The 15,288-nt window shown below is 53.2% G+C and overlaps 1 protein-coding gene across 1 annotated transcript; it reads right to left on the reverse strand.

Moving 5' to 3' along the window:
* Positions 1-1,136: 1,136 nt before the first annotated feature.
* On the reverse strand, positions 1,137-5,615 carry LOC121162048 (keratin, type II cuticular Hb1-like). The gene is made up of 9 exons (XM_040988859.1): positions 5,247-5,615; positions 4,322-4,530; positions 3,766-3,826; positions 3,255-3,350; positions 2,896-3,060; positions 2,450-2,575; positions 1,988-2,208; positions 1,685-1,716; positions 1,137-1,321 (listed from the first exon to the last, which is right to left on the reverse strand). Exons 1-9 carry the CDS (start codon positions 5,613-5,615, stop codon positions 1,137-1,139), a joined length of 1,464 nt encoding a protein of 487 aa, XP_040844793.1.
* Positions 5,616-15,288: the final 9,673 nt, after the last annotated feature.

Raw genomic sequence — 15,288 nt, forward strand, 5'->3', positions numbered from 1 at the left:
GGACCGAGGAGCTCCAGATCCTTGGGTGACACCTCCATCTCCCCCTGCGCTTGCGTTCTCTAATGACAGAGACAAGCAGCGCTGGTTCGGTGGCAGACACTGAGTGTATTACACAGCTGCTGAGTCCCCCTTGGCCTCCAAGCCAGGAGCCCTTGCCGTCCTCTTCCCTGTGCGGACAGGCACAGAGAAGCTGAGAGTGCTGTTTAAGGTCTCTGAGCCAGGCGGGAACACCCAGTCTGGACCCGTGCCCTTGCCTCTCGGGGCAAGTCATGTCACTACATTGCTATGCGCTGTTTTCTGTCTTTGAGGTGCTATTGGTTAATATGGTAGGTCCCCAAGCCTCAAAGTGACTCCATTAAAAAAAAAAAAAAAGAAGAAGAAGAAAGTAGGCCTTGTCAAAGGCTTTTGGAAACTTTAGATGACATTGACATATTCAGCCCTTGAAGCATCCCAATAAATGACTCAGGCACGCGTCTTCCCATCAAAGCAGTGAGTCATGTTTGCTTAAGCTTTGGAGAAGGCAATTTTCATTACCCTTAGCTTACAGACAGGCCTGAGTGCTGGCCGGAGGGCAGCGATGAGCCAGGATACAGCAAGGCACTCAGCCAAGGGGACGCCTTGAGCGCTGCTTTCTCCACCTGCAGGATGTGTGTTGAAGGGTGTGTGGATGAAATTGCAACCTGTGGGGGGGAGGGTCCAGCACTGCTGGCCAAACCTGAGAGGTAACGAGCCAATCCCTGGGCCTGTCTGTTCCATGTGACTTTGGACACAAAGCCCAAACCCCGTCTGACGAGACAAGGCGAATGCAGACGTGCCTAGGTTAACGCCATTGATTTATTGGGGAAGGCACAGATGAAGACATAGATGGATGGGACAGAAGGAGGGAAAGGCTGGCAGGTCCATGGGAGTCCCCGAGGTCCAGTTCCTGCTGTACTCTGCCCCTGTACCCCCTTCCTATGCACGCCTCAGTCAGAGGATTTCCTAGTGGGGAGCCCCCGAGGGAAGGGAGCTCAGGAAAATGAGAGGCCAGAGTATGAGGGACCTTTCAAAGCACTAGAGGGGGGCCAACTGAGGCAGGAAGGAGCCAGCGCAGAGCCAAGCAGGTAAGGTGCCGGGGCCTTGGAGCTAGACAGCGCCTAACATTTTCGGCAGCTGGAAGTGCCTCCGCAGGAGGTGTTGAGCTGGCCGCAGGGTGCACACAGGCCGGTGCTCACGGCCACGTTCCCGGTGCAGGGGGCACTGCACACGCTGCCTGTAACTGGCCGGGAGCCGGACACACACAGGTCCCCGCATACGACCCCACCTCGGGAGCTGCTGACACCTGCCAAACATGGAAGAAGACATCAGAATAGCAGCGCACAGCCCGCCCCTCCCCTTGCAGCCAGCCGCCCAGACCCCTTGCCAGTCACTGTGCCCCTCACTGGTAGTCCCAGCTCCCGACAGCTATCTGAGCCTTGCCAGATGCTCTGCCCATGTCTGAACTCTGGGTAGTCAGCAGCATATTATGGACTATTCAAGCTCATGTAGACACAGGGCTACAGTCGTCCTTTCCGATGCCAAATTACTCCAGCTAAACGGCCAGCTCAGCTTTCAGTTTAGCTATGACTGGGGCCCCTTCTTCCCGACTATAGCCTGTCTAAGAAGGGAGGCAGAAACCCTGTTCACCCATGGGGAGAATACTCACAGACATTCACAGCCCCAACGCCTTCGCAGAGCCTGTGGGACAAGGAGGGATGCAAGACTGAGTGACAGTACCCAGCCTCGCCTGGGATCTACTATCAAGGATTGAGAGAGAGAGCGAGAGCGAGAGAGAGAGAGAGAGAGAGAGAGAGAAGTCTCCCCTTAACCCAACCATGTATCAAAGGAGAGATGACAGTTCTAAAATGTGCCAGGACAGAACACTGGTCATGGCTCAGGCACATACAGGGGTGGGAATGTATTGAGGTTAGGGGACACTGGCTGTGGGCTAGACTAACTTGACCCTCACCTCTGCTCCTCGCCTTCCAGCAGGCGGCGGTAGGTGGCGATCTCAATGTCCAGGCCCAGCTTGGAGTTCATCACCTCTTGGTACTCCTTGAGCAGGCAGGCCATGTCCTGCTTGGCCTTCTGCAGGGCCTCCTCCAGCCCTGCCAGCTTGCAGCGGGCGTCGCTCAGGGCCGCCTCGCCCTGCTGCTCAGACTGGGTCACAGCAGCCTCCAGCTTGGTGTTCTGTGGACCCAGGAGAAAACAGGGTAGGTTCTGTCCCCTGGGTCTTTCCCTTCATGTCCTGCTTGGGTCACCAGCTCCCCCACTTGGCCAGGGACACCCACCACCCAGGTCTCCTGAAGATTAGGATGAGGACTCCGTCCTGCAACTGCCAGACAACACAATGGACTCCCATAGGGCACAGGTGTCCTGTGTGACACTGGGGTGGGCCCATCACTCTGGCCTGGCACACACTGATCCTTACCTGGCACTTGGCGTTCTCCACCTCGGCCGTCAGCCTCTGGATCATGCGGTTCAGCTCGTTGATCTCCTCCTTGGTGCGGCGCAGGGTCTCCCCATGCCGGATCACCGTGGCCTTCATCTCCTCGCACTGAGGGGAAGAGCAGGAGTCCCCAAGGCTCAGCACATTGCCAGGGTGACTCAGAAGGAACAGCGCTCAGCAGGTACACCCATATGAAGCAGGTGCACCCACACACTCAGCAGGTGCACCCACACACTCAGCAGGTGCACTCACCCACACACTCAGTAGGTGCACTCACCCACACACTCAGCAGGTGCACTCACCCACACACTCAGCAGGTGCACTGATGCACAGCAGCCCTGCCCTGCTGAAGGCCATCAGCCTCCTCAGGGACCAGAACCCCAGCCTTTCTCCTTGTCCCTCCCACTGTCACATCCTGTGCTGCTCACCTTGCTGCGGTACCAGGACTCAGCCTCAGCCCGGCTGCGGGTGGCAATGTCGTCATACTGAGCCTTGATCTCAGCGATGACGCAGTCCATGTTGAGGTCCCGGCTGTTGTCCATCTTGACCACAACCGAGGTGTCTGAGATGTGGGCATGGAGGACGCGGATCTCCTGCAGGGGGTAGGATAGAGGCAGGCAGGAGCTGATTGGGATCACAGCCTACTCTTGTGGTGCAGCATGCCCAGCTCTCACACAGAGGTACATGGTCTGTCCTCACACGGTCTCCAAGGCCCAGCCCACAGCCCCAGCCCAAGCTCTCCCTTCTAGGCGCCCTGCCTGCTCGCTGTCAGGCCCACGGCCCTCACCTCCTCATACAGCTGCCTCAGGAAGTCGATCTCCTCGGTCAGGGCCTCCACGTTGGCCTCCAGGTCTGACCTGCGCAGGTAGGCGCAGTCCACGTCCTGAAAGGTGGGAGGGGAATGGTCAGAGGGATCCTGCTGGTCACGCCCCTCAGACCCATGTCCTGACCCAGGATGGCCTACCAGGATGAGGTTCCCCAGTTCCCTGTCTCCAAGATGTCTCTTTGTGTTGACACCTCCCTGGGTGCACCCAGAAGCCTCCTCCCTCCCCCACCCGCCCCCCGCTGTAAGCACAGATCCAACAGTGACTGGAGAGGGTTCCTCATCTGTCACCCTGTCCTGAAACATCTTGGCCATCCATCCACCTCTCCTTTCTGTCCTCAACTCTCCAGGAAACCTGCCCTGGTTGGCTTCCAACCTGCCTCGCCAACCTCTCCATCCCATGGTCCTCCAAGAGGACACTTGGTCACTCCTGGTTCTGTTCCATCCACACAGCTCCCTGTCCCAAGGTCCTCACCTTCTTCAGGGCTACAAACTCATTCTCAGCCGTGGCTCTCAGGGAAACCTCCTCCTCGTACCTGAGACACAGAGGGAAGGGGTCAGAGCGGGCGGGACTGTCAGATCCCTCCTGTTCAGGCAGATGAGGCCACAATACCCCCCTCCCACCAACACACACACACACACACACACACACACACACACACACACACACACCGGCAGGGCATCTGAGTGTTCCAGGGGAGCCTGGCCTTGGAGGGCCATGTCGGAGGCTCCACTGTGATTTGCACAGGGATACCACAGTCTCCCAGCCTGAAGCTGCTCCAACATGGCTAGGACTCTGCCCTGGCCCAAGCAGGGAGTGGACATGGTCCCTCGCTCACAGCAGCACCCTGATCTGACATCTGAGTGTCAGCCCCAGCTCAATCTGAGACCATCCTCATGGTCTCAGTGGCCATCTGTCCACCTGGGGAGATGGACACTGCCTCTGTCTGGACCTGGCTCCGTGCTGCCCAATCCAGCAGCCCTTCACATAGGCCCAGGCACAACCTGCCATGCTGCTGGGCCACACTCACTTCTTCTTGTAGCCCTCCAGCACCTCCTGCACATGGTTGAGCTCTGAGGACAGCCGCCCACTGTCGGCCTCCACACACTCGGCCTCCCGCCGCAGCGTCTCGATGTAGCCCTCAAACAGAGGCTCCAGGTTGCTCTCACAGCACTTGCGGTTCTGGAAGAACTGCAGCTTGGTCTCCAGGAGCTTGTTCTGCTGCTCCAGGAAGCGCACCTGCCAGGGAGGGAGAAAGACGGGGGAAGTGGAGGTGTCAGCTGGCTCCTGGCACCTCAGAGCCAGCTCTGACCTGGAGTCCACACTGGGGAGAGGGACCAGAAGACATCCTCATCTCCTGCTCCAGGTCCATGCCTGGGTTTTCCCAGACATAGGGAATGAGAACAAGGTGCTGGCATATGGCTGCTCCCATCCTCAGGTGAGCTGCTGGGTCCCAGCTGGTGGCTCTGGGTGGCAGGTGGCAGGTGGCAGGTGCCACATCCCAGGCCAGCCTCATCCTCTGAAGCCTGCTGAGGCAGCAGCCAGGCAACTGTGTGCCCTGATGCACAGCAGAGCACAGCACGTCATCTTGAGAAGGGGTCCGAGGAGGTGGTGTCACAGGCCTTCTCCGGGGGAGCTCAGCTACCGCAGCCCCTCCCTCCACTCCCACTGCTTCTCACAGCTGGACCACAGAGGACACAGGCCTCACTCTCTGGCCTCAGCGTGGCAGCTGTGGTCCTGTCACTGCCAACTGGCCACATGCTCCCTCTGCAGGCTCTGCAGGCTCTCAGAACTGGAGCTGAGGCTGTCTGGGTCTCTAGTGCCCGTGCCTGCCTCTTCCATCAGTCTGGCATCTCAGAAAGCCCAAGACTGGTCGGCCCATGACCACTCCCAGTCCCCAGGTCTGCCTGGGCACAGAGTGTGGGCGCAGGCAGGGCGCGCTCCAGGACACCGACCTTGTCGATGAAGGCAGCGAACTTGCTGTTGAGACACTTGATCTGCTCCTTCTCCTCATGCTTGACGCACTGCGCGTTGGGGTCGATCTCCAGGTTGAGGGGCGTCAGCAGGCTCTCATTGACAGACACTGTGGTGATGCAGGGCGCGCTGGGCCCGCACACGCCGCCTGAGCGGTAGCCGAAGCTGCGCCCACAGGAGCCGGCGCGGAAGCCCCCGCACACGCTGTGGCTGCCGAAGCCCCCGGTGAGGCCGCGGTAGCAGGAGATGCCGCGGTAGGGGGCGGCGGTGATGCAGCAGCGTCCGGGCCGGGGTCCGCAGGCCGAGGCGCAGCTGAAGGTGCGGCCGCAGAATCCTGATCCGCAGGTCATACTGTTTTGGAACTTAAGTGCCAGAGGACTGGATTGAAGTGCTGGATGCCTCCTGGAAACTCGGACATGCACTCTTGTGCGCCCCACTCCTATTTATGCTCCGTGTTTGGAGGGGCTTGGTTATGCAGATGGGTTGGGGCAATTTTCACTTTATGGGCTTGGGCGGGTGAGCCGGCTCCATAGCCTTGGCAGAGTTTGCTTTCATGGTGGAATGCCCGCACCCTCCCTTTGTAAAGGATGCCAACCCTGGGGCCGTGATGGGACTCAGAATGTTTCATCTTCAAAGTGCTGGGCTGGGCGTGGGGGAGGGTAGGCAGGGGAAGGAGGAGCCTGTGGACACTGGAAGGGGCGGGTCTGGCTACTGAGTGTGATGTGGGGAGGAGGTGATGGGCAAGAATGTAATGTCCAAAAGTGGCTTCTGGAAGTTTCCAATCCACTGAGGGGTTCCTGTGCCCCCTCACACCAATCTTTACATTGGTGAAAGCATGCGACACACCACCCATGCTCCATTTGCACAGCTGAGTTCACCCTATTCCAGTCTTCACGTCCTCGACAGGGGCTGAAAGCAGAGGGAAGCATCAATTGCTGCTGTACAGCAGCGTCCAGTTCTTAGCTTTCAAAACTGACCTTGAATGTTTCCTAAGCCTCTTCTCATTTGACAAGCAGCGTGTGAGCGAGGCATCGTTTACTGACCCATTCCCAAAGGTGCATCCCCACGAACTTGGGTGCAGTTGGGTTGGTCTGAAGCCAGAAACTGCGAACCACAATCTGGATCTTCTATTGGGATGCAAGTACTTGAGCCTTCCACCACCTGCTGCCTCTTATGGTGGTCACTAGCAGGGAACTGAACTTGGGAACAGACTCAAATCCAGACATTCTGATATTGAATGCGGATCCGCCCAGCAGGATATTAACCCTTGCACAAAATGTCTGCCCCAGCATGCGTCCGCTGTCCGCAGCCCTCCTCTTTATTTTGAAAGGCTGAGAGAGATAAAGATAGGTATTCTATGCTAAAAATGCCCACCACAGCCAGGGCTGAGCCAGGATGAAGCCAGTAGTTTGGACCTCCACCCTAGTTTCACACCTGGTGGCAGGAACCCAAGTATTTGGGCCATTGTGGCTGCCTCCCAGCCACACTTACAGCGGTTGGATGAGAAGCAGATGTGAGACTGTACCTTATGATCTCTGACGTGGAATGTGGGCATCCCAAGCAGTGGCTTAACCCCCCAGTGCCACAACCCCTGCTTCCCAGCATGCATTTCCTTTTATTTTTAAAAGATGTATGTTTTATGTGTTTGGAAAGCAAAATGAGAGAGATAGAGATAGATAGATAGATAGATAGATAGATAGATAGATAGAGACATGAGGACGAGAGATGTTGACGAGAGATGATACGTTGTAATTCATTTATCTTGGCAGGCTACCCTGTGGTCGTCATTATGTGATTCTGAATTCTCACATCCACTTAGGAAGTCAGCACCACACAAGCAAACTGAGGCCTGGACGGGTTAGATGACTTGCCAAAGTCTCCCAACCGGCAAGCGGTCGAGCAAGGAGGTGTCATCTCACCTGCAAGCCATGGGGTGCGGGCTTGCTAAGGAAGACAGGCAGAGTCTGAGTGCGTTGCGATGTTCGGCACCAGAAGGGATGGTACATGTTTTGGAGGCTGGAGACGTGTATGAGTTGGATGTGCAGGACCATATGGCTAAGGACTGGGGGGTTGGTGGATAGAAGGCCAGTGTCTTGGCTGGGTGCCTACCTCTTGCGTGCTGTCATTTCCTTGATAGATTGTACGAGTGCGCTCACCCATATTTACTCTGTCCCACTCCAACAGAGCAGGGGCTAGAAAAGCCATCCCATAAAGTACAGAAGAGGAGGAAGCAGAAGTGAAATGGCATGGCTGCCAGCCCCTGTCAATGCTGTGCCTTAGTGCAAAGGGCAGACACAGCAGCCTTACGGGAGGAGGACGTGGGAGGGGCTGATAGAAAAAGACCTGGAAGGAGGAAAACAGAAGACCCCGGGTCTCAGGGTGGCGGCTTGTGTCAGCTCGGACAGGGGTCATGGACGGTGCCAGAGAAGGGTGTGGCACCTGCTGTCAGGTGCTCTCAGCTTTGTACCCTCAGTCCTAGGCTCCCGAGCCAGCTGGCTGGCCGTGAGTGCAGAGGAGAAGGGCGACTCATGGTGCATGTCACATGCATCTCACCTCTCTGGCCAGCGTAACTCCCCATAAAAATGACATTATGTAAACAAGAGCTCATTACTGGGGGCTGGCCCTTGCCAGGCAACTTTAGAGGTGTAAGAAGCAATTTAAAAACAAGGTAGAAAGACATGCAAATGTGACAGCATTTCATTACACTTCATGAATGATTAATTGCTGCTAATTTTTCCAGATCTGAAAGGACATTCAGCTTGTTTTCTTGGAGTAAGAAAACTGCTTGTGGTAGGGGCAGGTGGGGCAGGTTGGCAGAATTACTGTGTAAGATCTTGGCTCTTGAAATATAAGATCAGTTCATTTTAACTTTGTGGAAGTTTAGTTTATTTTTATTATGCAGCATGACAACGCATCAAAGGATGCATAGCTATTCTCTATATATCTTTACCTATAGAAAGACATAGACTGTGGGTGGTACCTCGTTCTTCTGGCACTATCTTTCTTCCTGGTCCATAGTGACCCCTCTCCTGGATCTTGTTTTTCATTATTCTTTTGCTTTATTTCTGGATTTAAAAAGTATGCATTTATTTGGAGGAATGGAGGGATACAGATTGAGATCGTCCATCTGTTGAATGCACGTGTCTGTGTCAGCTGGGGCTGGGCTGGGCCGAGCACTCCTGGACACTGCTCCCTGTGCATCATGCTCCTGTGAGAATACGCACAGTGTACTCCACAATGATGGGCTCCCAGTGGCTTCCAGAGCCCTGTACTGTGGACAGAGCTGCCCTGAACATCAATTCCACAACTTCGGCTGCTTCTGTGCAAGAATGTTCTCAGGGTCCGGCAAGGTGGGATGGTGGGTGTAGCTGCCCCTGGTGTCCCATGCTGGAGCTCCAGTGCAAGTCCCAACTGGGGCATTTCTGATCCAGCTTCCTGCTAATGTGCACCTGGGGAGGCAGCAGATGAGGGTCCAAGCACTTGGGCCCCTGCCATTATGTGGGAGACTCTAATGGAGTTCCTTGGCTCCTGGCTTCAGCCTGGGTCAGATGTTGTGAATATTTGGGAAGTGAGCCAGCTGATGGAAGATCTCTTTCTGTCTTTCCCCTTGTCTTTGATGATCTACCTTTCGAATTAATAAATGTATCTTTTAAAAATGATTTTCCCAGGGAATTTGGTTATTTGAAGACATTCTGTGTAGAAAATGATTTCATAGATATTCTTCCTAATTGGAAAAAAATAACATCACTTGATGTTCAGCTTAACTCACTTCTCTGCTAAGAGCCTGACATGCATGAACTTACCTATTTGTTACTGGCACCCTCTGCGTTGGGGTTCTAATTCGAGTTCTGTGGAGACTAGAGGCCTGGGGTGGGGGACTGGAGGCTGGCTCAGATTGTCGCTATGGATACAGCTGATGGGAGGGCCGGGCTGGTGGCCCTGTACCCCGACTGACTATGTCTGCAGTCATTGAGTGTCACATGTAGGTGGTGTAGAAACACAGTCCTCTGTGACTTTCTCAGGGTCCTGCAAGATGCTCTGTGGGCTCAGGGCCAGAGGATGGGTGGGCACACCTTCTTTGTGTGCCTCAGCCCCTGGTTTTAGGAGAAAGGCAGCGCATAAGCAAAAAAAAAAAAAAAAAAAAGATGGAAACTCTGCAACATGCCTACACGCTGTGGTTTGTTTATGGTTCCGTGCTTTGAGCTTGGTGCGTAGTAGGTGCTCCCTGAATATTTGTTGAGTGAATACAAGGAATCCCCGCTGTACATGAAGTGCTGAGTAATGGAGCCATCCCAGCTTGGTGATTAATTGTGTGAGGCTTTGTGGTAGGACAGAGTGGGGTGGGGATGATGGCAGCCATTCCTGCGGGCGGGGCTGGCGAGTAGTGTGTGTTCTTGACTGGTGCCTGAAGCAAAGTGGGAGTGATGAAATGTATGCTTGCCCGAAGCCAGCCAAATAGCCAACCAGGGAGGGCAAAGATCCATAAGGTCTTAAGGCAGAAGATAGATGGGGGGAGCAGGGTTTAGGTTGGGGAGGGAAAGAGGGGGAGCAGATGGGATTTCTAGGGAAAAGAGTAGGGAATGTGTGCTTTTAGACCCTGACTCATGTAGACCACTCCGGGGGGCGGGGGCGAGTGTAGGGGCTTGGTGGGGCGAGGTATGGTGGTTGGGGAGAATGGGGGAGGGAAGAATATTGGAGGGAAGTGGAGACAATGGGAGAGACTATGGGAGAAAGCCCTGGGGAGAATAGGGAGGGGGTACACCAAGGATGGAGGAGCAGATGGGGAAGGGGTGCAGCTGTAAGGTAGGGGCTTGTCTGAGGCAGGCAGCCCCCATCTAGATCTACAGGTACGGATCCTCACAGGGCAGCTGGAGTGCGGGGGTGGGGGGAGTCCAGGGACTCCTGGTGAGGGGGACCTCTCTCCCCAGGGCACAGCTGCTGCCTCAGCCTCCAGCCCCACCCACTGCCAAGTGCTCCTGGCTCATTGACCAGCATCTGGGCTGTCTTGGCTTGAGGGAGTGGGACTCTGAGTTGGGCCCCGCCTGGTGGGCAGAACTCAGAGGGACAGCTCCAGGGTCAGCAGTTCCACGGCTCAGGAGGTTGTGTTTCAGCCACTGTGCCACTCATTGCTCACCACCCTGCACCTGCTTTCTGTGAATGGGTTAGGAAGGGTGCAGCCCCTAGGATCCCTGCACCCTTGGAATGTGTCCTCTGGAGGTGGTGCTCACGGGCGGTCTTGCAAAAGACAGTGGGCAGTGGAGTTACAGCTGTCCATGGCTCTGCCTCAGTGGCTTCCTGTTTCTCTCCATGGCCCCAGCAGCTCAGAATCTCTGCTTCTTCAAGGGCCTTCAAGCTCCGCTGCTGCCCTCTAGCTGGCCCAGCTGCCCCCTCTGCTCTCCTGCTCTCTGAGACATCTCATGCACGGTTCTCACCACCGCTGCTCTGCTGGTCTTCTGTTCTCAACTTTTCCCCGCTGACTGGCTGCATTTCACAGCGACTGAGAGTGGACATGGCCAGCCTCGATGGAACATCCAAAATGCAGCTGTCTTTGCATTTATGCCCTGTCTCAACTCTGTCCTCCCCATCACACTGGAGCTCCAGATCCCACGTCTCCTCCCTCTTGCCTCACGCCTATCTCTTGCCAAAGTGGAGAACAGAGCTCAGTATACAGCTAGGGCATAGCAGCTGCACAATCCTTGAACAGGCCAACTGAGAGATGATGTCTTCCACAAGAGTGGATTGGGGTGAAGGGAGCCTTGAACAAGAACGTCCTAACATTGTAGCCATCCAGCTTGCCCATCTCCCCGGGCAACCTCTGGAGCAAGGCCCATTTGGATTCAAAGAATGGATTCAGATCTGCAGGTGTGAAGGTCATGCAGTCCACTCTGTCTCCATAAGCACAGTTGTCCTTCTAGAACAAGGAGGATTTTCCTTTTATGCTAAGCTTCCCTAAGAGGAAGATGAGGTAATGCAAGCTGCTCCAAGAAACCGTGGCTGCCAGTCCACCTACGAGTTGTCTTGAACTCTAACTCTGTTGTCCAGCTGTGCTGAGGTGGGCCTTGCCTTGCTGTCTTTGGAGTTCCATTGCACTTGGCTGGATTCCTTAAGATACATCCTCCAAATAAGGCCCCAAGTCCCAGCCCCTCTCTGTCCCTTGGATTGGCCCTCACGGTAGAAGAGTAGCTAACAGTCTTGGAGCTGTTTCTGTGTGCCAGGGGCTGTAGTAAGAATTGCCCGTATATTACTTTCCTGAAAGCTTCTGCTGGTCCTCTCAGTCAGGCGCCGTTGATGACAATTGAACATAGTTGGTTCAGGAATGTGGGTGAGTCTTTTCCAATCCAGTCTTTCAAGAGACTTGCAGCAGCTGCGGCAGCAATGACAAACATGACTCTTTCCTTTAATCCTTCCACCAGCCTTAGGAAGTGAACATTATTATTATCCCTTATTTTACAAACTGTGAAATGAGGTGTTAGAGGGTTAAATCATTGTCTGAGATGACATAGCTCAAAAGTGGCAGAGCAGGGATGTGAAACCAGTTTGGCATCTGTGTTCTTTTCCCTCCTTAGAGGTTTACTTTTTTTTAAAGAGAATGAGAATGAGAGAAAGAGGGAGAGGGAGAATGAATGAGAGAGAGCCCAACAACCTGACAGAAAGAGCCTCTATCCGCATAGTCACTTCTCAAATGCCTCTGATGGCCAGGGCTGGGCTGGGCCGGGAACTGGAAGCTTGATCCAGGTGGCCCACATGGACGACAGGGTCCCTTGAGCCATCTTTGCTGCCTTCCAGGAATCTGATTAGCAAGAAGCGGGAGCCAGAACTTGAAACCAGACATCTTCACATGGGAAACAATCATCCCAACTGGTTGCTGAGGCAGCACACCCAGTGCCTGCCCTAGAGCCAGTGTTCCCAGCTGAGAAGCCATGCATTTAAAGCTTTTGGCAACAGTCATGTTAAGGATTATTTTTATATAGTGATTCATGATACACATCCAAGAGTATTTCAAAAAGCTCACATTGAAAAATTAAGTTTAGGGCCCGGCGCGATGGCGCAGTGGTTAAGGTCCTCGCCTTGCACGCCCCGTGATCCCATATGGGCGCCGGTTCTAGTCCCGGCAGCTCTGCTTCCCTTCCAGCTCCCTGCCTGTGGCCCAGGAAAGCAGTGGAGGATGGCCCAAAGCTTTGGGACCCTGCACCCACATGGGAGACCCGGAAGAGGCTCCTGGCTTCGGATCTGCATAACATCGACCGTTGCACTCACTTGGGGGGTGAATCATAGGACGGAAGATCTTCCTCTCTGTCTCTCCTCTCTGTATATCCGCCTTTCCAATAAAAAAATAAAAAAAAATCTATAAAAAAAAAGAAAAACTAAGTTTAGGAGTGAGCATTTTGTGAGTGGTGAAGGTGCCACTTGGGAGCTTGCATACCGTATCTAAGTGCCTGGCCCCACTCCTAACTCCAGGTTCATTCTTGTGCACGCTGTGGGAGGTGATGGATGATACAGTTGTATCTCTGGTACCCACGTAAGAGGTCGGATTGAGTGCCTGTATCCTGGGTACCTACCTAAATGACAGATTGAATTCCTGGCTTTGGACTGGTCCAGTTGCAGCTGTTGTGGGCATGCGTGGAACGAACTAGCTGATGGGATGTCTGTCTATCCACTTTTCAAATAAAAATAAAGTAAATACAAATTTTAAAATGTAGAGTTACTTGTTTAGCCTACTGATTAAGATGTCGCTGTCGCACGTTAGAGGGCCAAGGCTTGAACCTGGTTTCACTCCAGTTTCCTGCTAATACAGACCTTGAGGCTCAGCTCAGGTAATTTCTGCCACTCACTTCGCAGACATGGCTTGAGTTACTGGCTCTCAGCTTTGCCCTGGTCCAATACTGGCCTTTGTGGACATTTGGGGGGAATGAACCAGCAGATGGAAGTTGCCTCTTGCCATCTTTCAGTCTTTCCCTCTTTTTACTCTTTAAATAAATTAATTAATTTAAAAGAAAAGCTTACTTAGGTGCAAAACTTTTCAAAATCTATGGAGTTTTTTTCATAACATGTATTTCCATCAACTTTTGAAGACCTCATACTAAAACAAACTTGTCTTTTAATTCTATTTTTTGTGAACTTTGTTTTTAAGTTTTCTTTTCTTATTTGAAAGGCACACTTACAGAGACAGAATGATCCTTCATCCACTGGTTCACTCTCCATATGGCCACAATGACCAGGGCTGACCCAGGTTGAAATCAGGAGCCAGAAGCTTCTTCTAGGTTTCCCACATGAGTGCTGGAGTCCAAAGATTTGGGCCATTTTCTGCTGCTTTCCCAGGTGCATTGAAAGGGAACTGGATCAGAAGTGGAATGGCTGAGAGTTGAACTGGCATCCATATGGGATGCCAATGTTGCAAGCAGAGGCTTAGCTTGTTGTGTCACAACACCAGTCTCTCCATGAACTTTTTTTTTTTTAAAAAAGATTTTATTTATTTTTATTGGAAAGGCAGATATATATAAAGGAGGAGAGACACAGAGAAAGATCTACTGTCCAATGCTTACTCCCCAAGTGGCCACAACAGTTGCAGCTGAGCCAATCCAGAGCCATTCTGAAGCCAGGAACTTTTTCCAGGTCTCCCACGCTGGCACAGGGTCCCAAGGGTTTGGGTCATCCTCGACTGCTTTCCCAGGCCGCAAGCAGGGAGCTGGATGGGAAGTGGGGCTGCAGGATTAGAACCGAGGCCCATATGGGATCCCAGCACATTCAAGGTGAGAATTTTAGCCGCTAGGCTACAGTGCTGAGACCTCCATGGACTTTTCAACATTAGTATTTCATAGATACAGAGCACAAACCAGTGCAACAACAAGGTCATGGAGCGACTCTCCTTCCTATACTCTGATGGATTCTTTTCTGTTCTAGTTTTTTCTGTTCTATTTTTTGCCTTTGTTAGTCGGGCATTTCAAAAACTTTGTGGAAAATGGGATTAGGCTAAGCCTCTACCGGCAGCCCTGGCATCCCATATGGGCACCAATTTGTTTTCTGGCTGCTTCTCTTCCACAACATCTCTCTGCTTATGGCCTGGGAGAGCAGCAAAGGATGGCTCAAATCTTCAGGATCCCGCAAGCACCTGGAGGAGGCTCCTGGCTTCAGATCGGCTCAGCTGCAGCCATTGTGGCCAGCTGGGGAGTGAGCCAGTGGATGGAAAAATCTCTGTCCTTCCTCATAACTCTGCCTTTCCAATGAAAATAAAATAAATTTTAAAAAATGGAATGGGATTACAAGGTAAGTTTATTTTGGTGCAAAAAATTTTTGATACCCATGCACTCCCCCCACCCCCATGACATGCCTTTGCATGAATTTTTGGAAAAGCTTTAAAATAAAATTCTGATTACTTCTGGTAGGCCACACTGTAAACTTAGAAAGAAGAGTTCCACAGATCCTTTTTGCCTCTCAGAGAGATGAAAGCACAGCCCTCTGCTTTTTGCTGTGGAGTTTACTGAGCGTATCATCTCTCTCTATATCCCCAAGGCAGCAGTGGAAGGAAAGCCTTAGCTGTTTCTCAGAAGAGCAAATGGCTTTGCCCCAGACCTTGGTCCTGACCCAGCCCTTGTGAGTTCAAGGCCCATATGAGGCTGGGTGGATGGCATGTGCTGATATGGATCTGCTCTGACACCTGCCGAGGTTGTTGACAAAGGACTGAGGAGCAGCAGGGACTTGAGCGAAGGATTAGCATGGAAAGCAGCAGGAACTCTGGACCGGCTGAGCTAAGGGTCTCTGCTTGGGGTCTGTTGGAAATGCTGGAGCTTCACAGGGGTCAGCAAGCTGCAGTGTGCTACTGGGTCTCCAAGGTATACCCCAGAGAGGAAGTGTCTTCTGTTGGCATGTGGTGGCTCAACGGCTGGACGACCAGCCAGTATCCTAGTGAGGGCAAATAAGTGGCAAGTTAGCACCTGGGAGTGGTGAGTAGGCAAAAGGACAGCAAGTGAGAACCAAGTGTCAGAGTGAGGGCCAGAAAGGGAAGGAGGAAGGAAGGAAGATGTT

Source organism: Ochotona curzoniae, unplaced genomic scaffold, assembly GCF_017591425.1.
Source record: "Ochotona curzoniae isolate NIBS_2020 unplaced genomic scaffold, NIBS_Ocur_1.0 contig_1014, whole genome shotgun sequence".
In the NCBI taxonomy this organism is placed as follows: domain Eukaryota; kingdom Metazoa; phylum Chordata; class Mammalia; order Lagomorpha; family Ochotonidae; genus Ochotona; species Ochotona curzoniae.

Excerpts from the sequence above, each read along its gene's own strand:
- LOC121162048 (XM_040988859.1), bottom strand. The coding sequence starts at position 5,615 with ATGACCTGCGGATCAGGATTCTGCGGCCGCACCTTCAGCTGCGCCTCG. Across the intron at positions 3,061-3,254 it reads TGAGGCAGCTGTATGAGGAG|GAGATCCGCGTCCTCCATGC; the intron begins GTGAGGGCCGTG and ends TACCCCCTGCAG. Across the intron at positions 1,717-1,987 it reads CTGGAAGGCGAGGAGCAGAG|GCTCTGCGAAGGCGTTGGGG; the intron begins GTGAGGGTCAAG and ends CTTGTCCCACAG.